Source organism: Colletes gigas, unplaced genomic scaffold (assembly GCF_013123115.1).
Source record: "Colletes gigas isolate AHSC1104 unplaced genomic scaffold, ASM1312311v1 Colletes_gigas_Sc00005, whole genome shotgun sequence".
NCBI classification, from domain to species: domain Eukaryota; kingdom Metazoa; phylum Arthropoda; class Insecta; order Hymenoptera; family Colletidae; genus Colletes; species Colletes gigas.
The window spans coordinates 8,178,285-8,199,553 of NW_025106634.1; the positions used below are offsets into that span (position 1 = coordinate 8,178,285).

General features: G+C 40.5%; 6 protein-coding genes across 7 annotated transcripts; 2 read left to right on the top strand and 4 right to left on the bottom strand.

The window, feature by feature from the left end:
* Positions 1–15: 15 nt before the first annotated feature.
* Positions 16–3,215, bottom strand: LOC122395355 (G patch domain-containing protein 1 homolog). Its single transcript, XM_043392849.1, has 4 exons — positions 3,079–3,215; positions 2,619–2,997; positions 2,312–2,536; positions 16–2,240 (listed from the first exon to the last, which is right to left on the bottom strand). Exons 1-4 carry the CDS (start codon positions 3,140–3,142, stop codon positions 35–37), a joined length of 2,874 nt encoding a protein of 957 aa, XP_043248784.1. The 5' UTR covers positions 3,143–3,215; the 3' UTR covers positions 16–34.
* Positions 3,216–3,675: 460 nt separating this feature from the next.
* Positions 3,676–5,296, top strand: LOC122395360 (suppressor of cytokine signaling 6). Its single transcript, XM_043392854.1, has 4 exons — positions 3,676–3,736; positions 3,909–4,533; positions 4,589–4,830; positions 4,901–5,296. The coding sequence occupies exons 2-4, from the start codon at positions 4,231–4,233 to the stop codon at positions 5,259–5,261; spliced, it is 906 nt and encodes a 301-aa protein (XP_043248789.1). The 5' UTR covers positions 3,676–3,736; positions 3,909–4,230; the 3' UTR covers positions 5,262–5,296.
* LOC122395359 (ubiquinone biosynthesis protein COQ9, mitochondrial) lies at positions 5,202–9,566 on the bottom strand. 2 transcript variants are annotated; one of them, XM_043392852.1, is made up of 6 exons: positions 9,393–9,566; positions 6,714–6,905; positions 6,213–6,553; positions 5,912–6,139; positions 5,803–5,834; positions 5,202–5,226 (listed from the first exon to the last, which is right to left on the bottom strand). In XM_043392852.1, exons 1-6 carry the CDS (start codon positions 9,481–9,483, stop codon positions 5,217–5,219), a joined length of 894 nt encoding a protein of 297 aa, XP_043248787.1. In that variant the 5' UTR covers positions 9,484–9,566; the 3' UTR covers positions 5,202–5,216. The 2 variants fall into 2 exon arrangements, with proteins under 2 accessions (XP_043248787.1, XP_043248788.1); XM_043392853.1 differs by lacking the exon at positions 5,202–5,226 and having other exon boundaries at positions 5,669–5,834; positions 9,393–9,565.
* LOC122395356 (glomulin) lies at positions 6,921–9,378 on the bottom strand. Its single transcript, XM_043392850.1, has one exon. It carries the CDS (start codon positions 8,870–8,872, stop codon positions 7,094–7,096), a length of 1,779 nt encoding a protein of 592 aa, XP_043248785.1. The 5' UTR covers positions 8,873–9,378; the 3' UTR covers positions 6,921–7,093.
* Positions 9,567–9,970: 404 nt separating the features above from the next.
* LOC122395330 (nuclear transcription factor Y subunit B-4) lies at positions 9,971–11,431 on the top strand. The gene is made up of 2 exons (XM_043392792.1): positions 9,971–10,228; positions 10,765–11,431. The coding sequence occupies exons 1-2, from the start codon at positions 10,114–10,116 to the stop codon at positions 11,310–11,312; spliced, it is 663 nt and encodes a 220-aa protein (XP_043248727.1). The 5' UTR covers positions 9,971–10,113; the 3' UTR covers positions 11,313–11,431.
* A 145-nt stretch (positions 11,432–11,576) lies between these two features.
* Positions 11,577–20,653, bottom strand: LOC122395327. The gene is made up of 5 exons (XM_043392788.1): positions 20,288–20,653; positions 17,704–18,356; positions 14,569–15,113; positions 12,571–12,720; positions 11,577–12,361 (listed from the first exon to the last, which is right to left on the bottom strand). Exons 3-5 carry the CDS (start codon positions 15,004–15,006, stop codon positions 11,837–11,839), a joined length of 1,113 nt encoding a protein of 370 aa, XP_043248723.1. The 5' UTR covers positions 15,007–15,113; positions 17,704–18,356; positions 20,288–20,653; the 3' UTR covers positions 11,577–11,836.
* Positions 20,654–21,269: the final 616 nt, after the last annotated feature.

The window sequence follows — 21,269 nt, forward strand, 5'->3', positions numbered from 1 at the left end:
TTCATTCCACCGTTACAAGTCTCGATTCCCCGGTTCACGAGCCGCGCTTCTCTTTCTTCGACTTCCGCTTGTGTTTCGAGCTTTTGTGCTCCTTGTGCTTGTGCTTCTTCTTCTCCTTCTTCGACTTCTTCACTTTTCCCCGCTCCACCCACACACCGGAGATCTTCGAGTCCACCTTGGGCTTTGGTACCACGACACTTTTGAACACAGGCTTCAAGGTCTGCGAGCCGGACGCCTCCGGTACAGAATTGTCGTTTTTTAACAATCTCGAGGGAAGAGCAGGTCCGTACATGTCAGGCAACATCAACGGTTCCGCTGGATTTAAGTTACTATCGTTGCTGGGATTGGATCCGGTTCCAGGTTCAGGATTCGATGCTACCTTCGCGTCCATTTCTGTGTCCACAGCCTCGTCCGTTTGCACGGTGCTTTTCGAACTCGTCAGCAAGTTGTCCAGGTCCACCTTGGCGAATATTCCTCTCGGCGGTGAAGTGTTCCTGTTCACGTTCATCTCGCTGGGAGTTTTACCGATCAGAACCGACTTCACCGCCTCGCTGTCCATGCTTTCCTCCGGTTCCGAGTCGGACTCCTCGCTGCTGCTCAAGAAGATCGCTTTGAACAGATCCTTCTTCTTCTCCGACGTGCTCTTCGGCTCCGTCTTCGACGCGATGTCGCCTTCCTCGCTTTTACCCGCTTCCTCCACGACCTCCGACCTCACGCTCGAATCCGTTTTACCATCAAGCTCTTTCACCTCGGTTCTGGAAGCTTCTTCTTGGACTTCTTTGCCGAACACCTTCTCGTAAGAGGCCTCGAAATTCCTTACTTTCTCCGAGACGAATTCCAACGTCTGATGATCCTCCAACGTTGCTTCAGACTTCACGATACCAACATTGTCTTTCGTTTGAACATCGACCGTGTCCGTTTCCTTCAGCACCGTATCGGTTGCCTTTAAGAATTTCGTAGAGTTGCTCCAATTTAGGGAATCAAAGATTGAGAACTTAACAGTCTTCTTCTGCATCTCAGGCTGGGCGCAACCGCCCCTTGGTTCAGGAATATTGAATCTCTTGCAAACTATACTGGCAGGCCTCCATTCTATACGTTCCCTGGTCAATTTTCCAAACATTTTCATCTTCACAGCCTGCTTCAGCTCGTCTTCCTGACTGAACTTCGCTGAAGATGTGTCAGGACTCGCAGGGCCGGAAGAAGCGTGGATGAATTTGCTTGCAACGAAATCGTTCGTCGGATGCTCGAATAATCTAGCTGCCTGATCAAATTCCTCGCGTTCGCGTTCTCTGTCCCACTCTGTCATCGACAACGGTTGTATACTCTCGAGTTTACTTTGTTCAGCTTTCTTCAGGAGAACCAAGTATTGCTCGAATCGTCTCTGCTTATCAGGATCGGATAAAAATGGTCTTGCAGCACTCTTCTTCGTAGAATCGTCCTCCTCTGGCTTACTCTCCTCACTTGCTTGACATTCTTCTGATGTAGAGGGAGAGTCTTTGTATTCTTCCAAATTTTTTAAGCTTCCTTCAGATTCTTTACCGAACCCGACAACGCCTCCCTTAATAAAACTCTGTAAATTCAATTTGTCCATCCACGAGACGGCCACTTTGCTCTGTTGGCTTTCTAACTTTTGCCTCTCCTCAGTTTGTTGCTTACCGTGTAAATTCAACGTTTTCGTTATGATGTTGGAGGCAACCGATGGCACTGCGTTCGGATGCGTGTCAGATATCTGTTTAACGCTCTGCGTATCTTCCAATATCCTAGCCCTATCCGCGGCTGTAAGATCTTTGCGTCTCCCGTTCTCCACCGTGCGAGGAACATTCTCGATCGGTGGATAGAAACGACTTTTTCTCACCGTGTGCACCGGCACAAAACCTTTGGGCAACTCCGGAGCCGGGAACACTTTCTTATACTCTAATTTATTTTTAGCTGGTACGAACCCCTCCAGGCAATTGCTGCTCTGGTTTCTGGAACTGTTCTCGTCGGACCACCTTGATTTCGTTTTCCGTTCCGGGCCCAATGCAAAATCGTAACGCGACATGTCCTCTCTTTCGTATATATCTTCGTCGTCTGCTTCGAACGCGCCAACACCGAACGCTTGTCCGTGTATCGACAGCTTCTTATTTTTCTCTTGAATACTGAACGCGGGAGCGTCGAATAAATTTATGTGACCGGAAAGCACGGTTCTCCGATCCAAACCGCTGTACCCTATACCGAAGTAATTGTCCTTTGGGTTACATCTGCAAAAAACGAACGATAATTTAATTGCAACACTATCACTGCAATACGTTTATAGACTCGAACTGTATACCTGAATGGTTCATAATCATCGGGAGCAAACGTGACATCTCCATAATCGTCCTCCGAGTCTTCCGAGCTACTTTCAGAACGTGGCTTTCTAGGCTGCTGTTGCGACGCCCGTATTTTCTCGTTTCTTTTCTTTATTTTAGCTTTCTCCTTTTTCGTGAGTCTGGACCCCACACCCTGACCCGGTCTCCATCCCATTTTTTTCAACAGCATAATGCCAACCGTCTCTCTGAAAATTACATCAAACGTTGATGAACAATCGAGACTAACACTTTTAACTCTTTGCAGATGGGTATTACATGACCACCTACTTTACAGGCTTCAGTAATTCCCTTAATACCGGAGTACCGGGAATAGGACCACTGCTATCGCGATTGACTCTCTCTCGTTTTACTCCTCTTTGACCGTGATCTACGTAGTCGCTGGTAGCACGGATGCCTTTGGGTGCGATCCCAAACTGACTCGTGTCCTCCTCGTCCATAAAGTCTTCTGGCCGTTGCGCAACATTTTCTGCTTTACTACTTCTGGAAGACTTGAACTGTTGCGGCCTCCAACCGTCTCGCGTGCCGACAGTGTTGAAATATCCGGCGGAGAAGCCACCCGTAAACGCTCCGTGAAATCTGCGTCTGCCTTGCGCATCGTACGCGCACTGATCCTCGATCGTGACAGGTTTCTTTCTTGGGACATTGTCTGCAACAGTTCCAAGTGAAAACAAACGATTCTACGTAAACAATTCATACCCAAATTTGGTTCTCGAACACTTCGACGTACCTTCGTCTATAGGCTCGAGAGCAACTCCAAAAGAAACGTAATTCTCGTCGTCGAAATCGCTCATTTTTAACGGACGATACTTAACTAACGGTAAACAAAATCAAGCGGAAACAAGACATGTAATATCTTTTCCTAGTTTATACAACTGTCAGAAACGATGTATTTGAGGTTATAAGGCACGCATGTATATACATCGTAGTTTTCCCAGCGGATTTTTGTCATTTCATTCGAACAGGACGTACTTTTGCTCGATACTGCTTAAATTCAGGAAATGATTTCGATTAGATTTATGGAAGTATACACAAAGGTTCGTTAATCGTTCCGTTTGAGAGGAATATAATCATGTACGACCTACGACACACTAAACACATCCCCTCCTCTCACTAGATAAACTCCTAGTTACCGCGCAGTTACTGTTTCCAGCTAGACCGGGATTTTTTTGAGCATCCAATACTTGTAATCACACGATAATTACCGTTCAATTGCGGTGTAATTGTAAATCATTAAAGCGTGTAAAAACTATTTAATTATTATGCAATTACGTGCAATTTTATCGTGGGAATTGTATGTATGTGCTACGATTATATTTTGCTCAACTTTGTGCTTCACCAATGTTTAGGTACCAAAGTGCAGTGGGACCAATATACGAGTAGAAAAAGTAACTAGAAACGAAATTGTTCCCCCTAATACAATTTTACTACCCCTGTTTGTATTAATTTAAACAAGAATTATAATAATAGCTATATAAATAGCACGTACGTAAATGTATTCAAATACTGCTTTATATATTTAATTACCATTGCCATTAATTATTTTATATTACCATCTAGCGTTTCACTTACACATTTGGAGCTTTCAAGAAGGAGAAGGGGTTACGTTCATCGTGCGTATTCTCCTCAAACGGCAAGAATTAATGGACACACGTGTACACAAAAACATTCGCTGCGTTTAGTCAGTGCGAAAGTAATTCGGATGGACGATCGTGCAGCGGTGAACTGCGATGAGAATTCTCGAATCCGTGAAAAAAAGTTACACTCGCGAGAGAATAGGGTAAGGAATAGATGGCGTGTGAAATAATTTTTGATAAAATAGTGGAAGCGAACCCTTCCGTGGATTCGGAGCCAATTTGAAGGATCTCAACGAGCGTCGAATATGATCAGTCAGACGTCGGAGGAGCTGATCACCGCTGCACCTCCTGGTGCAAAGAAAAGACCGAAGCAAGGCACGAAGCCGCGTAAATTGAGCGCGAGAACGTTCGATTTCCTTTGGAGGCGTAACTCGCGACGTAGGTGTGGATCGGAGAACGAAGAGAAAAAAGACGATTTCGTGGAAGTCAGGATCGTCGAGTGCAATGTCAACAATGTTCTGCCCAGCAAAACGTCTTTCAGTTTTATCAAGAATATGAAGAAACACATGCAAGTCAAGAAGCTAACGATATGTAAATCGAAACGAAAAGTAGGTATCAGAAGGATTCTCGACTAGTCGCGGTGTCTAAAAGAAATATTTACAGGAGAACGAGATCCAAGTGTCCAGCTTGGAGAACGGTACAAACTTTGAAAATATCCACAGAAATGCGGAAACTAATGAGATGCTAAGTAATGATAACAAAGTGAAAGCTAGCCTCACGGAGGAGTTGCTTAAACTAAGCAATTACGGATGGTATTGGGGTCCGATGTCGAGAAGCGAAGCCTACGCTAAACTGTTATCCGAACCGGACGGTGCGTTTTTGGTCAGGGACTCTTTGGACGACAGGTTTGTATTCTATCGAATATATCGGTATTGATAGATTTATGTAAAATTTGTAACGCTGGTTTTTATATAGATACGTCCTGACGCTTAGTTTTAAATCATCGGGCATGTTGCTCCATGCTCGTATGGAGCATAGCGGCGGTTTATTTTCTTTATGCAACCAAAGTGAAAGCGAGGGATTCAGCTCGGTGGCCGATTTAATCGACTATTCGATGAATTTTAGCCAGTCAATGTTTTGTTATTTACGGCCTAGATTCCCCGGTCAGCCGTCGCTCCCAGTCAGGCTAACAAAACCACTAAGCAGGTTTACGCAAGTACGAAGTTTGCAGTATCTCTGCCGTTTTGTTATACGTCAAAATACTAGGTTGGACAATATTCATAAATTGCCTTTACCTAAAACTATCAAAGGCTATATAGAGGAAGCACATTATTGATGTGAAATTGAAATAAAATAGATAGAAAGTACCTTTCTATAATACTTTCAACAATGCAAAACGTATTGTAAGACGAATCGCATAAATCAGGGGTGGCGAACTTCTCCGCGAAGAGCCACGAAAGCCGCCCCACTACCAAGTCAAAGTAGGCATAGTGGAGGAAGTTCTTCTGCGCTCATGCGTAACGGAAAAGTAGGGGAGGGAGTCGATTCGCCACCTCCGATGTATCATCAAGAGATATTGATAATGAGGCTTGCAAAAAATGTTACTACAAATAACGTCGTTGCTTGCGTGAATCATTTCATTATAAAGTACATTACATTTTTTAATGTAATTGTTAATTAACAAATGTACAGACCTTGTTAAAATATAATATTAAAATAAATTAGTTGCAATTGCTAACTCGACTTAAAATTCATTGTTCTCTTAATTGTTACCATGACTCGTAGTGAATAAATTCAAGTAAAATACTTTAATTGCTTTTTTTTTTTCTATAAACAGTCTATTATCTATTTCTGTTCCATCATAAAATTTCGTTTACCTATTCCAATTCAATCCGAGTATATTACGTGCCTGACAAATAAATGAGTACATTAAAAGTTGTTAAAAAGTATAGAGCTTAATTGCTGTAAGAAATTAAAAAAATTTACCGTAACGAAGGCAGCGTTAGCTGCTTCGGTGGCGCGATTCAAAGCTTGATCTGGCAGGGCTATATCGGAGGTTGTTGTAAGAACTGTATGAATTTGTGTCGCATCTTTTATTCGCCTTTCCAGGAACTTCCAAGTTTGTTTATGATCTTCGCTATTGTCTTGTAACATGTACAGCTCGGTAGTTTTATAAATACCTGCTAATACCACTCTTCTGGTGTACCAGTTGATCTAATTAAAAAGATTCCGACATTAGTTATATTGTGAGATTACAGTTGCATAGAAGTATATTTGTCGCCCTTACATCGACCGATCTATCGCCGGCGTAATAACAAATATCGTCTACCAGAGTAAGCAAATTAGCTAGCGATATCGGTACATTGGGTGGAAGTGCCATAAGGGCTAAAGCCTGTGGCCATGTCTTTTTGTATGGAATCACCATTCGAAGTCTCGTTTCCACCGCATTGCGTACTTGTGATTCAAGCGTCTTTCTTTCTTCGGAATTTTCTTGAATAGCAAGAGCTTGTTCCTTAAGAATTTGATTTAATTCGCTGTTACATGTTGAGTAAAAGTGTTGGACCAAATCTGCTCCCCGATTGGGAAACAATCCATGAACCACGCCAGGATATCCAATAGACTCCGCACCTTTGGTACACAATTTTTCATTAATCACACTTATTTCTTATCCGAGTTGCGTACTAAGAATATGATAATTATAAATTTTCTTTATCTTTCAAAGTAAATCTGTTTAGATGAAGAATTACTTTGGACTCATCTACTTAACTGAAAAATTATTACAAATTACCAGCACTGATGGCTTGCTGGCTCCAGCCCAGGTCATTAACAAACTTTAACGATGCGCTAAGAATCTTTGTTTTGATATTTCTATCGTAATCTTCGTCGCTTTCCTTGCTCCGTTCCTGACTCGATTGGTGTGCAGTAGCATTTCCCGTTTGATCAGCGAGTAACGCCCTACAAGTCCATAAACTTCTAAAACCTATCAAATCAAAACTCATTTTGGAATTCGTTCATTTTAAATTAAGAAACTGAAACATACGGTCGATCAAAACCATTAACTGTCACTACAAAATGGTAAATTGTGGGATTTAAAAAAAAAAATGGAAACTAAATGAGGAATATCTTTATTTAACAGCGAATAATGTACACTTTATAAATATGTAATTGTTATTTTGAAGTTACGACGTTATCAGGACTGTCAGAAATGCATTCGTTAACTCTAATTAGAATGCTTTCCATCACATCAAGACCATTTATTGCTTGATAACAAAACGAAATTTTTTCTGAAACTGGCATTGCTGGTAATTTTTCTCCGCCTACAGTTAACGTTATTTCAGCATCATTATTTTCTAGCGATACATTATCGCTAATTTTATGAATTTTGCTTTGCTCTTCTAAGTCCTTTATTTTTACCTTCCAATGTGATTTACACAAACTTATTCCTTTTCTTAAAGGTTTTAAATAATCGTCTTCCAATTTATTTACTAGATTCCAAATTCCAGTTTGATTGCATCTATCTCTGAGTAACAGAAATCTTAAAAGATTCAAGCTGGTAATTATTTCATCGGACAATTCGACTAAATCTGATGCACTGCCGTGCTGTAACTTGCAGGCCAATTTCAATAAAGATTCTAACTTTTTGCCAAGAAAATAGGGAAGTGGAGGTGTTGCTTCAAGACATTCGATAATGCAAGCTTTGAGTATCCCAGTAGTTACGCTAACCAAACCAGAGTGTTCACTGGTCTGGTATAAGTGCAAAACAACATAGTATCTAGCTTCGATATTAAACAATTCAATGTATTTATGGAAGATTTGTACAGCTTTTTTTCGTTCTTCGATATTATCGCAATAAATCATTACTTTCACGATTACGTTAATTAATTTTGTGTAAACATTCAATTCCAGCAATTTTGAAATTAAAGAATGCTTTGTTATTTTCTGCAAAAGCTGATCCATAAGATTTAAACCTTTTCTCATAGTAACATTTTCTTGTTCTTCTAGCAATTTAATAACAAGATATAAACATTCTTGAAAGATGTATCGTAAACTATATACCTGTGGTACTTTCTCCCATAAATGCGATTTTGTTACAATATAAAAATAAAAATTTGCGTATGCTAAATCTGGCACACTCTCATTCGACTCAAAAAGCATGATTTTAAGATTGCAACATTCTTCATTTATATTTTTCTTTTTAGAGTTACTCCCTTTGCTTCTCGCATTAACAACATTTAAAAACCAAAGCAGATCTTCGCTAATACGATTCATTAGCATTATAATTTTCTCTGGTAAATGATATTGGATATTTGATTCCAATACTTCCTCTGGTACATAACACAATGGGTTTCCCATTAAGAAAATTAAAATACTCAAGAGATAATCCCTTAAAATGGCATAGTTTTCCGAATTATCATTCTCCAATGCTGCTTCCTCTACCAATGGTTCCAGGAATGATATAATTGCGATATAGATATTCTGAAATTTAATCTTAATAACTGTACTATCTTCAAATTCATTCAGCGGTACTGGCAAACTCTCGACGTAAGACCTTATCGTAATGATACACCATTCTATCGATTTAGTTTTGTCGTTCATTTTAGAGAGACTTTTACCAAGTACCTTTAAAATTATACAAAACTTCATGTCATCCTCCGGTCTATCAACTTGTTCCAAAAACTCTAATACCGTTTCACAAGGATTACATTTTTCTGCTATGGCGTTTAATATTATTTTGCAACAGTCGATTAGTTCTCCATTATCTTTTGCATTTTCAACCGTAAGATAAGACGATGCGATCTGTACTATTTCCCAAGAGGTCTCTTTAATAATATTGTCATAATTATCGCCATCAAAGAGATCCAAAGTTTCTTTTATTTTGTTCTCTTTCAAATGGTCGGTCAGCTCATTAATGAATTTCTTTGTTAGATTCTCCTGCGATTGTGACATTTTTCCGTCAAGTAATTTATGGAATCACAAAAACACTAACCAGTCGATGATTCTTTCTGCGCGAATTTTCATTATCTTCATAAAATACACAACGACATAACCTTTTTCCTCGTTGCGTTCGGTATTACCATTTTCAAGGAATCATTGTTAACTGTCGCTGCACTTAATTCTTGCATCGATAGTAATCCCGCAAATACAGAAAATCTTAATACTTTATCAGAGAAAGGATATTGTAAAGCAGGTTACGTAGCTGCAGGGATTTGAGAGAACATCATGCTTCAATCGTGATATCGTATACTATAAGCAGTACCGTATAATACACTCACAATCGATGCAAAATATATAAACTGTTAATTGCGCAAACGAGTACAATCGTCGTACGTATCGAATAACTTTTAACGTTTCTCACGTGAATCCGATAATCCATTTACAAATTCTAACAACACAAACACCGAGGCCAAAACGATGTGCGTATAAATTGCGATCGGCATATATTATTAATAAAAAAATGCACGCTTACCGTTTATTGAAAGACCCTTTCGAATTAACAAAATGCTAGGCATAACCATGCTAACAGTTTTAAATAAACTACTTGTCGCGCATTTATGCATACACGATGAAACTACGAGCAATATTATGCTATAGTAGGTTTCATCGGACAATGAAGTGGATCCAAATAAAACCACGTGATTGCGACAGGGCCGTACCATGGCAAAAAACTATTCCCCGAATTTGTACCTATTATTATATAAATAGCAATTAATCATTTTATAATCCTATATTATTAACAAGTTTTTTGAACCAATGTGGGCAAAAGTTGGTTCATGAATGAATATTTTTATTCGTTATTCGTGAATAAAATTTACCCAACTTTGATCCACAAGACGTCCTTGACTAGGAAGCCATTTAGACATGGCGAACCAATGAGACTTTGATCGTACAAGTTTTGTTTAAATTCAAGTTCATCGTCTATGAAACCTGCTATACCCGTGATATTTCGTTTTTGAATATACCGAAGAGTACATAGTATTTACTAGATACCGCCTATCTTTGTAAGTCTTGTTTCCTACGGGGGCACTAGTTGTCCCAAAGAGATTTCATTTAACACACGATGTCGGTCTCTATGTTCGGACTTGTTTATGTCAAAAAAATGCAATAAAGCACTGTGAAAACAAAGCTACGAACAGGTTAAGAGAATTCAAAGTATTTCAGTTGTGTACTTAGTGTAAGTCGAGTTAAAAATGGAAAACAGTGGTGAAAGTGGCGACGACGGGGGACCTTTAGGACCGACTGCGTTCCTCAGCGGAGGCGGTGTTTCGACATCGTATATCGGAGTTCAATCGGATGACATGGAAGGTAGGTTAAGAATGTTTTGAATTTTTTTCAAACGCTAATAAAAACTCGTACTTAATTAATATTACAAAGCACAATCGTCTCTTTAATGGGGAAACGAGTCACAATGTATCACGTTCTTGATAAGTGACAGATTTTAATGTCAAAATTATGTTAGGTTTGTGCAAACAAAATTGATGGACAGTGATGCAATTTAGTGTACAAAATTCAAACATTTAATTCGTACACGACAAAAGAGAGTTTCAGCGTTGCAGCAGTGTTTATTTACATTGAATTATGCGTTCGGTAACTATCTTGTTTTGAAATTACTTGTTGCATCTCATGCATCAAAGGAGTTTCGAAATTTTTAGTTTTATTTACCTGTTCATAAAATTTCGTAATAGACTATGACGCGTTAAAGTGTTTCTATTAATAAAAGAAGATGGTTGTTTCCAGATATGGTATTAAGAAGTCCTTGTTTGTACGTCTGAATATTTTTATAATATTTTAACGCAATTTAGTAAGTGATTGTATCGATTTAAGCTACTACTTTTGCACAGATGATCCCGAAAATACGGATGATTCTAATCACGGGGCAAGCGATCCGCTACAAGGAACTGGAGGCAGCGGTGGTGGCGGCCCTCTACGCGAACAGGATCGGTTCCTTCCTATAGCGAACGTTGCGAAAATCATGAAAAGGGCGATACCGGAAACGGGAAAGATAGCTAAAGATGCACGCGAGTGTGTTCAAGAGTGTGTATCCGAATTCATATCATTTATCACGTCCGAGGCGAGCGATCGGTGTCATATGGAGAAACGCAAAACTATTAACGGCGAAGACATTCTGTTCGCAATGACGACGCTCGGTTTCGATAATTACGTGGAACCGTTGAAAGTATATCTGCAAAAGTATCGGGAAGCAACGAAAGGAGATAATCCTCCGGGTAGTGGTACGCCATCGGGCAATGGTAAAACTGAACCGCAAGGAACAATATACGAAGATCAGCTGTTTGCCATTGCTGCGACCGCATCTAGTGCCACCACTTCCGACACACCGGTTATATACAGTTATACGTCCACCGATCAAATGCAGTTCCAGCTTTCCTGATCAGTGCAGTTTCAAGTGATGTTAATATAAATTATTTGATGTGAAACGCGATCCACAGAACAGCTACCATGACTGTGCGTATCATCACGCGTGATTGCGTTCTGTAAAAACATAAAGCATAATAAGAACTGTAAAGTCAGTTTCGACGGCAAGCTGATCTTACGCTATCGAGAACGGAATACGAATATTCTAAGAACTCGGAGAGGGAGGTAAATTAAGCTTAGGCAAAAACCTTGTAAAGAAAATATGAACGTGGAAGGAAATAAACCAGGAGGCAGTTGAAGGCTCATTGATAATTATTTTTTTACTTTTTCAAACACGGTAGGGGTAGAAAAACGTGGCCGATTGTTTATTTCTCTATTACTTTTAAGCGCTAAAATTCGCATTGAACTAGAGTTAGGCTGTGATGGTTGTTGCGAAAAAACGGTTCAGGTCGAATGGAGATTAGATATTCTATTATTTGGACAAGAACCGGCAGTTAATCGGCGTGTTGATTTTCGTAGAAAACGTTCGTAATTGTGTTTTCACTCTGCTAATTGGGCAGGAGAGAGCAAGAGCTCGTGTGCTTTTGTTGACGATGATGCTGGGCCACTCGAGGACGCGGTGGCTGATTGCTGTTGCTGTTGTTGTTGTGGTTGTTGTTGTTGTTGTTGCGTTGGTGACAAAAGTGAGGCGGTAGGCAATGCTCCGGCTGGACGAGCTTCCGTTTTCCTCACTTTATCCTTTTTGTCGGAAGCAACGTGGCAAAACCGCCAGCGGCATTTACCGCAACGACATAAACAGAGGCAGAGCAGCACCCGAAATAGGCAACATAGTAAACCGGCGCACAGTAGCGAAGGACCCACCAGCCTCAATTCCGGACTGAGGAATCCTTTCTCTCCAGTGCCGACAAACGAGATAACTAATCCGAGCGCTGTAGTTCCCAGCCCCGCATAGAGTACGGTATTCACTGCCGCGCTAACTTCCCCTCTACGACGGTTTGCATTACTGCTTCCATCTACTTCGTCATCTTCTTCGCTGCTTCCATAGCAGTAGCTTGCGTCTCTTATCTGAAAACAACAATTTTGCTGCATACGATGACATAGCGGGGTCATAAATTTCTTCGGGCGTCAAAACATCGATTTCACATGCAGCTGAGATGAATGCTTCTGAAAGGTATACTGAATTCTCGAATGATTCTGTCCATATTTTGTGCTGCAGTATTTTGTAGTCGTTGGACCGAATTTATATAATTGTAATTAGTATGCGCCTAAGTTACCCTGTTCCTTTTCATCCATCGCCGATGAGCTTCGCATTGCTTTGTCTTGTAGCCATCCCCGCGGCATCCGTGAGGTGACATAGGAGACAAAGGAAGTGGAGAAGGTCTGCCGTAACCTTGCCATGCTGCTTTGCCGGGTCCTCCACCACACTGAAATTATTCTACATTGAGGTATTGCTGTTACCAAACCACTTACGACAACTATTATTACGGTCATTCAACGTTTTAACGCTACGAAGGATTTTAACGTTATATTTTAACTAAAATTTTGAACAGTCTACGAATATTAAGTACTTCTGAATGTTCCATTTTCATTGGAGTATAAACATTATCTGAACTGTTGTATAAAATATAAAATAAATAATGAAACGTAAAAAAAAAAAAAAGGAATTATATTATGATTATGTAATTTGCATCTTTCTCTATCATTTGAAACATTTTTTTTTAATAATTTCTTTACTGTATCATTATACGCGATTGGTTAATGTTTTCTGTCCTCGTTACTCGGCACATAAACGATAATATAAAAAACATGCATGCATGTACTAAATAGAACACAGAAAAACTTGTATACATGTATCCAATCGAAACATGTATAAACGTTTATACGTACATGTATTGTAGAATTTGTTTACATAAGTACACTGTAATCATTGCAGTCTGATCGACAATAAAGAATTGGTTAAATATTAGTAACAGTTATTAACCTTCGAGCATGAAGTACTATGTAGCGCATGTAAGTGTTATGATCTGCTGTATCATAATATAACTCGTCCTCAAGTTTATAATTGCACACCTTAAATATACGCGTTTAATTTAATTGTATAATTTTTATTTCTAGAGAGGTTCACCAAACGAAATTGGATTAAAGTGCACTTCTAAAATGAAAAACCACATGATCATTTGCTGTGTTGAAAAAAACAAATTGGCTTGTTTAGGAATCGATTCTTTGGTAGAAGACTAATATAAATGCAATATAAAGATGTAACAAATACAAAATATTTTATTGAGAAAAATTTGATGCAGAATAATATAAAAAACATTAATGTTTTGTAATAAGAGAAAATGAAAAATGGACAAACACCAAAAATACACTACATTTTGAATGTATTTTCTTGAAAAAGAGGCACATAAAATTGATGCAAAGGTAATCAGCTAGGGAAGAATAACGGTTACCCACTGATGCCAATAGCTTATCGTCGACGATACAGGACATTGGAATGATTTGATACTTACCCCGTAAACGTAAGATCGTGGGGGATATCGTGGAAGCGGCGGAATAAGTCTGGTTGCCAAGTTGGAGGGTAATTCTCTAAAGTTCACCACCTTACCCCCCCGTAACCGTTGCTTCTCCCTTCTAATTAATAAAGCAGCCTGCATTCCGCTCATTCATTTGCCTGTTTTATCGATCGTTAAGATCCCGACCGTCCTTCTCCGCCTCCTCTTTCTCCTTTCCACTTTCTTTATGCACGGTACAACTGAATCTTTATTTTCTTTCCCTGTGTCTGAACGAAAAATCTGAGACCACACAAGTTCCTCCTCAAAGATCTCCCGATCCAGCTTGGTACCGGGCACTACAACTTACTCCTAACATTGCACTGTCTGCCTCCTGCATTAGTCGACGCTTGTATCCGCTGGTAGGAACCAGTAGAGGCATATTAATAACTAAAAAAATTCAAATTTATGGATAACCATCTGACGAACCTGGGGCCGTTCGGGGATGTGTTACCGCGGGTTTACATACGCCACCAGACAGCCGATCGATGGTGTGTTCCTAATATAAGTAAAGGTGTGCCAGCAAGAGAAGGTGCAGAGTGCAACGAGGATTATCAAAAAACTTGTTACAAGGACTGCGAGAAAGTACATGATAAAGGGTAACCTAGGCAAGAGCAACTAACGTGATAGAGAAAGAAGAGAAACAAAACTATGAAATATATAGAGATAGTGATAAACGACCCCTAGGAGCAATTAATTTTACTGCCGGAACAATCTACCCACCTGTAGCTCCGAAGAAGATGGCGAAACTCGGAGATCGAGGATCGACGGTGGCGGGAATGGGAAATTGTTGGATTTTGTGGCGCAGGTGACCGAACTTGGTGATTCGAGGGAAAGCGGTGGCGGTGATATAGGAAATTGGATCGGAGAGACAGGCGCGACCTGCTGACACTTCTCGACATGACGCCGTCGATCGACGCTCGGATGGAATGCAGATGACTGTGGTTGTGGCTGTGGTGTGGAAGATGGTGGAACAACGTGCGGACGCGCGAATTTGCTCGGGTGGTGGTGTTGGTGTTGGTGTTGGTGGAAGTAGTGCTGAGAAGCCGGAACATTCTTCAGCCGTGACGGGATCGTACTCTCGGCGACACGTTTATTCAACTGCAACCGTTTCTGCTTCCTCCTATTCGCTATACTGGCGCCACCTGCAGCTGCGTACATCGCTCTGCGCCCCGATTACACTCTTCCCGGTTTAACGCCTTCGGGCCAGGCGTTCTTTCTGTTACGAGCTTAGCTCCCTTTGCATCGTCTTCCTGTCTTTTTTTACTCTGGAAAGGCAAGAAACATGACGGATATCCGCCCGCTATTGGCGGCCGTCATTCTATTCTACCATCTAAATATCCTCTAGCAGAAAGCACGATTAAAAGCCTTTTATTTACAGCGATATTTACATACGTGTATCAAAGAACAATTAGCAGCGATGCGTACAACGATACTACGTTTGCTAGTATTTTTTAAATGTAATTCACAGTAACGAGGTTCGCCTCGTTTCTTTTAAACAATCAACAAGCTATTAAAATGACTCGATGTTTCGACCTACGTTCGGGTTCTTTCCAGAATTATAAGTTAAAAAAACTAAAATGATTACGAGTCAGATTACTCGTTCTAAACACATGGTTTTTAAACCTTATTTATACTTTTGGAAAGAACCCGAGCATGGGTCGAAATATCGAGTCAATTTGAGAAAACCAGCTTAATAAACAGCTCTGGAGAGTCTAATCAAGGATTTTGTAATTAATACGCGAACGACCGATACATAACGGAGCTAATAATAAATATTCTTGTCTTTCCAAAAAGCTAACAAATCAATAATTTGAATATATTTACATTTAAAATTATTGCCTATGCAACACAAGTTTTTGAAAAATAAAAATGTTGTCTCAGCACGATATTTACAGCGAATATAGAATATTTAGTACGTCAAGTTTATTTCTACTCGTGAGAATTACAAGTTAGTTGAAAAGCGTAAGATACTAACATCTATCGTTAGGTTTGTACCTAATTACTGAAGTTAGGTATCTACAAGCGCTGTATACTGTACATTAATGGTTTACGCATAGGTAGGAGGCAAAAGATAGGATCCTTTACGAAGCTAGTATAACTCTAAGAAAACTTTCGTCGCGTTTTTTTCTGCTTACATGAATTAAAATAAACATATAAAGAAAAATAATTCAGATTGTCATCTTTCGAACATTCAGCGTAAACTATCCTTAAAGACAACTGAAACACAAGTCCTCGTGGTTATTCGATTATAAATTTATATGCGTTACACGCTGTTGGGTTTTTAGCGATTAAAATATTTTCCATAAACGACAGTCTAAATGATCTTTTTATTCGTTTGCTTAAAAACTTGTTCAAATTGTACATTACGGAGGGATCTCTGCATTGACACCTTTTCGGTCTGCCTCTTGACCCGTCAATAGGTCAAGTGGTTCCGACACAAATGTAACAAATCGAAAAACCCTCTTCTCCCTCTTCGGTTTTTGCTGCGACACGTTCCAGTTATCCCTTCCTATACCACCCTATCGTTTTCTTTCTTCGTTTCATCCCCCTCTCCTTTCCGCACTTTATCACGTTCGTTTTCGGTTCCCTTCCGCTATCTATCTCTGTCACCTTCGGACCACCCCTCCCACCCACTTCCCTCCTCGTCGCTCTATCCTTTATACTCCTTCCTGACCCTCGTCTATCATTTTTGTTGTAAGTGGTCAGTGCTTGGCAGACGAGATTCATTGACGTAAACAAATCGTGTACGAAATATCACGGCCACGTAGTTTCCATGCGAAGTAACGACAATTTGAATGCGTTTACGTTTCTCGTTATTTCGACTCGATGCGGAAAAAAAGTACAGAACACTAATTGAATTCGTGTAAAGAAGCAAGCGTAACAGAGATGGTCACCGCGTACGTCCATGAATCGGGGGCGGGGGGGCAGCAATCAAATGTATAGTCGGCCGAAGAGAATATAGCGACCTCGTAAATTAAATAAATCGTGAAAACGGTGACATGTGGGCGTAACGGCGATAAGGATCGCTCGTAAGTATAGCCTCGGACGACGAAATTTGGTAATAAACGGTGCTCGATAAACTCGGTAACGTCGAACACAAAATACAAGGGAAACTTTCGCGACTTTGACCCAGAAGGGTACCAAATTTAATGCACAGCTTCGAGTGTGCCCCTTAGGTTCGCTACGTCTCTTCCGCCCGACTGCATACAGTAATACGCTCATGCAATGATACGTGCGTGCACGAAGCAGATAAAACAAAAGAAACAGGGGGGGGAGTACAGAAAGCCAAATATAACGTGAAGTCCCAGAAACATAAAAGTAGGTTAAAGGGACTGACAGGACCCCACGATGAAACACGACTCGACGACAGAGATCGTCTGTGACCTACTGGGTGTATCTCTTAAATAGAAAAGGAAAAAAAAAAGAAGAAAGAGCGAATGAAGCGCGTAAAAGAAAAAAATAAAAGGCTGGCTGGTGGCCGGCGGGCACGTCACATTTATTATTTTTTTCCCTCTCTTTTTCTCTTTTTCTCTTTTCTCTTTTCCCTTTTTTTTTTTCACGCTGGGAGAACGCGTATTTTGTACAAAACAACGACGGCCAACGACGACGAGTACAACGACGAAACAATGAAGGCTACGACAATTCTTTCTTTCTCCCAAACCCCCCTCCCCTCCCCTCCTCTCGACAACACACATATCTTTCGATCATTATCATTATTATATATATATATATATATTTTTTTTTTTTTTCATTTTTGAATCGCTAGCAACTGCTGCAGCAACGTCGGCGGCGGCAGCAACAGCAATAGCAAAGCAGGCATCAAGTCAGCCAGCAACACCAAAAGGCTGCGCGTACCAACGACTCGGGGTAACCACTGCACCGTGTTTGACCTGCCTCTCTCCGAATCCTCTCGCTTCGACTACGTGAACGACATTTTCCCGTTCGTTGTGCCTTTCTTTTGTCCCGCGTCCCGACCGTTTTCTGTATCTCTTTCTTTTTTTTCTTGTTTCTCTATCTGGTCTGTTGTTTCGTTTGGTCGTTCTCTCCTGTCACGAGAAAGCGCCGAGGAACGATCACACCGTGGATAACGGCCACGCACGCACACGGTTGCACGAAGGATGCACACGCACTGGTCCTTCTGTTGGGGGAGGGGCGACCGCGAGGGGGATACGCGGGCCACGAATGGGACACGGTCCCCGTGTAACGCACGGCGCGTATCACTCGCTTGGTGCTATTAACGCAGCCTCCATCGTTATCCCGCACTTCGTGGACGTGCCCGTTTGTCCCGAGCAACCACCGACTGAGCACCACCACCGACCGCGCGCTGTTACCTCTGCCTTCGAGCTCGACCATCCCCCTACCCCCGTCTTCGTCAGTCCTCGCACGCGCGCTGCGTCGCTCGATTACGTACAGTGTGTGTCAAAAGTAGAGCTGGAGGTTCTTCAATTTTTCTCTATTCAAATTGGGTAACGTACACAGTGGCTCCCATACAGTGATTCACCCTTTTTCTGAAAAAAAAAACAATATATATTAGGAACCCTCACCATCATAAGTATCAGGACACTAGTCAATATTTGGACTATCGCAACTTTGCGAAAAAAACTCTTAATGATAATCTTCCTGGGGTCATTTTAAAGGTTGAGTCCTCTATTTTTACATCGCTCAGTTAACACGTTGCCCAGCACAAACCGAATGCATTTTCTGCGGGGTCCAAATTAGAACTAAACGGATCCATTTTCGTAACTTCGTCTAAAAAAATATAAAGTGGTCAGTGATTTTTTTGGTGAGATTGTTGTATCTAGATACTTGTCTTCACCGTTGGTTTATCCTATCTCTCGGGTGGACTTGTTTATTAGTCATATTATAACATTTTCTCAACGTTTTCAATCTGTAGCGGATCTGGAACAGCTCAAAGGAGGAGGCTAACAAAGAAATCGGAAAATCGGATTAGAGGTTTCGAGGATTGCCTGAACAAAGCCCGAAAACATTTGTATGATTATTCAACAGTCATCAACGAATAAAGAAATTGTTCGAAGCTACTGATATTTAAGTTAATTTCCGTATCTCCCCTCTCTTGTACTTACCATTGTTTTTAGTTTATTGCATCCATTCGAATGAAGTAATCGTGATCGTTAGTTTCTCGTCAGGGCATTATCTGAAACATTTTTTAATATCATCAACAGTTTCGAAGATATTCGAGTAGGTCGATTTAAATGGGTCACCATGTATATTACATATTACAAAATTATTGTGTTTAGAATATTATAGCAGAATTCTATTTATTGCAACAAAATTTGATTCAGTGCCTGGCTAAAAAAAACTGCCGAAAAAATGTACGATTAAATCCACTTATCTGAACGCGAACTCCAGTTATTTGAACGAAAAATCAATAAGTGGTGGGGAGAATTAGTGAACTCCTATTATACGAACGATCCAATTGTATGAAATGTTTATCTTCCGATGGATTCAGATAAATGGAGTTCTAGAGTATTGTGCACATACATACAGGGTGTTCTGCTACCCCAAAATAAAACGAAAATCAAGAATAGTAATTTGTTGATTGTGGCTTCGTTAAAAGGACCAAAAAACTCTAAACTCTAGTATTCTCTAGTGTTCGGTTTTATAATGTTCCCATCTATAATAATGATTATCCTACTTTGCTTAACATTATAATAATTAATATAATTTCATATCATTTTATTACCATAAAATTATAAATCGAAAACTAAAGTGAGCAGGGTATGCAACACGCCACTATAGTATTCCAGGTTTAAGATAATCGCCTGCTCGCTAACTATTCTGCACGATACGATTCAGTATTTGAGTGTTCATTAGAAAGGTTAAGGCCAACTTTCTGAACTAAGTTATTCCCGACCTCGCTATAGTACGCTACAAGACTGTGAACTTTATATTTACGAAGTGTACGCTCATTTTTTTCGTTACTGTATCTATTTCGTTCGAAATTTGAAAAAGTGAATCTAAAAGTCAAACGATAACTTAAAAATGTAATAGGATCAAAACGCCCCCTTAAAATAGGCAACCATGTCTGCATTTACCCGCTACTACATTTTCAACCGGGCCCCTTATAATAGGCCATTTATCGCAGGCTTAATTTGTACGATCTACGACAGATTTATTATTAATGCAGCTCTGCTTCCAAGAGAGAGAAACTTTAAACTATGTACAGTTTTTGTTTCACTTATGTACAAAGAAATACACATTGGTAGCAAATATTTAACGGAATGTCGTCATTTGACCTTTAAGTCCAACCTGAGAAATTGTATTAAAATCCCGAACACATCAACCGTAGCACAACCTTGCGAGGTACTTTTTAGGATCGTGTATCGTATCGAGCAGCTGAACAACGATTCGTATCATCAAGGAGAAATAAACTATTTTTTCTGCAACGAAAAATTTCCGTCCGGGGTGTCTGTCTTACTGCCTGTATGCAGATGTAGCGGCGTTCGATATTACAGTATTTTGAGCTGCAATCAGTCACGCACAATCGACTTTCGTTCTACTTGGTTTCCAGTCTTAGGCGAATAAAAAAAATCGAACTGCTACAAATTAGTTTTATCGTACAACAAATTACGCTTTCGCGGTTATGTTCACGTCGTTCCAACTATCGAAATATGTTTACCAGTCGTATCGATTCGCGATCGCTTCTGCCATCGAGATCGGTTACCCTCGAATATCGATCCACGCGTCCGTTAGTCCACCGGCGTCCACGATTCGCAGATTATTTTTCAGATTAGTCCCGCGAAATGTATCGTATATAAAAGCTTAACAGTTTGATGGTCAAATAGGACACGTAAGTAGGATAATGTACTTCCGATCCGAAATGTTACATGCGACGCGTGACGTTGTCGTCCGCCCTCTGTCCTTATTTTACTCTCGACGGTATAATATTCGATAATATTCATGAGACGTCGAAATTACTCGCGATCGGTAGATACATCGGAAGATAGCGTCAAGCGTCGAACGTTCGATAATTTAAATTTGCGATACACGGTAAGCGTCGCCGAGAATCAAATAATTTTCAATTAACCATCGAAATCGAACGTGTTTCTCATAGTAACCGCCATGGATCGTCCGAGGTGTACTGATGCGTTTGTATTTCGTTCGGATGGCATTGAACGTGTACACACACACGGTACGTATAAAATCACACGCGGGGTGGAACCCCTTACAGATTCTAGGGCAACCCGCTTTCGCACTTGCCCCCCCCTCGTACCCGCGGCCAGGTTACCTCGCCCTCTCGACTTCCCCGAGTCGATATCCCGTGCTGCTTTTGACCTTTCACCTTTCTCCCGTTACCCTGATTCTGTGGCTAGAGGACAACCTGCCTTATCGGCTTGCAACGCCACCCCTGCAAATCGTTTGCACGTTTTATCTATGCTTGCTTAACGGAGCCCTAATTA

What these genes read in the sequence shown, in the direction of transcription:
- LOC122395355 (XM_043392849.1), bottom strand. Translation starts at nt 3,142, where the DNA reads ATGAGCGATTTCGACGACGAGAATTACGTTTCTTTTGGAGTTGCTCTC. An exon ending in GAATTACTGAAGCCTGTAAA is followed by an intron (nt 2,537 to 2,618) that starts GTAGGTGGTCAT and finishes TGTAATTTTCAG; the next exon opens with AGAGACGGTTGGCATTATGC. An exon ending in GATGATTATGAACCATTCAG is followed by an intron (nt 2,241 to 2,311) that starts GTATACAGTTCG and finishes CGTTTTTTGCAG; the next exon opens with ATGTAACCCAAAGGACAATT.
- LOC122395360 (XM_043392854.1), top strand. Translation starts at nt 4,231, where the DNA reads ATGATCAGTCAGACGTCGGAGGAGCTGATCACCGCTGCACCTCCTGGT. An exon ending in TATGTAAATCGAAACGAAAA is followed by an intron (nt 4,534 to 4,588) that starts GTAGGTATCAGA and finishes AAATATTTACAG; the next exon opens with GAGAACGAGATCCAAGTGTC. An exon ending in AGGGACTCTTTGGACGACAG is followed by an intron (nt 4,831 to 4,900) that starts GTTTGTATTCTA and finishes GTTTTTATATAG; the next exon opens with ATACGTCCTGACGCTTAGTT.
- LOC122395356 (XM_043392850.1), bottom strand. Translation starts at nt 8,872, where the DNA reads ATGTCACAATCGCAGGAGAATCTAACAAAGAAATTCATTAATGAGCTG.
- LOC122395359 (XM_043392852.1), bottom strand. Translation starts at nt 9,483, where the DNA reads ATGCATAAATGCGCGACAAGTAGTTTATTTAAAACTGTTAGCATGGTT. An exon ending in CCGGCGATAGATCGGTCGAT is followed by an intron (nt 6,140 to 6,212) that starts GTAAGGGCGACA and finishes CTTTTTAATTAG; the next exon opens with ATCAACTGGTACACCAGAAG. An exon ending in CTAACGCTGCCTTCGTTACG is followed by an intron (nt 5,835 to 5,911) that starts GTAAATTTTTTT and finishes TTTATTTGTCAG; the next exon opens with GCACGTAATATACTCGGATT.
- LOC122395330 (XM_043392792.1), top strand. Translation starts at nt 10,114, where the DNA reads ATGGAAAACAGTGGTGAAAGTGGCGACGACGGGGGACCTTTAGGACCG. An exon ending in TCAATCGGATGACATGGAAG is followed by an intron (nt 10,229 to 10,764) that starts GTAGGTTAAGAA and finishes ACTTTTGCACAG; the next exon opens with ATGATCCCGAAAATACGGAT.
- LOC122395327 (XM_043392788.1), bottom strand. Translation starts at nt 15,006, where the DNA reads ATGTACGCAGCTGCAGGTGGCGCCAGTATAGCGAATAGGAGGAAGCAG. An exon ending in CATCTTCTTCGGAGCTACAG is followed by an intron (nt 12,721 to 14,568) that starts GTGGGTAGATTG and finishes GAATAATTTCAG; the next exon opens with TGTGGTGGAGGACCCGGCAA. An exon ending in GATGGATGAAAAGGAACAGG is followed by an intron (nt 12,362 to 12,570) that starts GTAACTTAGGCG and finishes TGTTGTTTTCAG; the next exon opens with ATAAGAGACGCAAGCTACTG.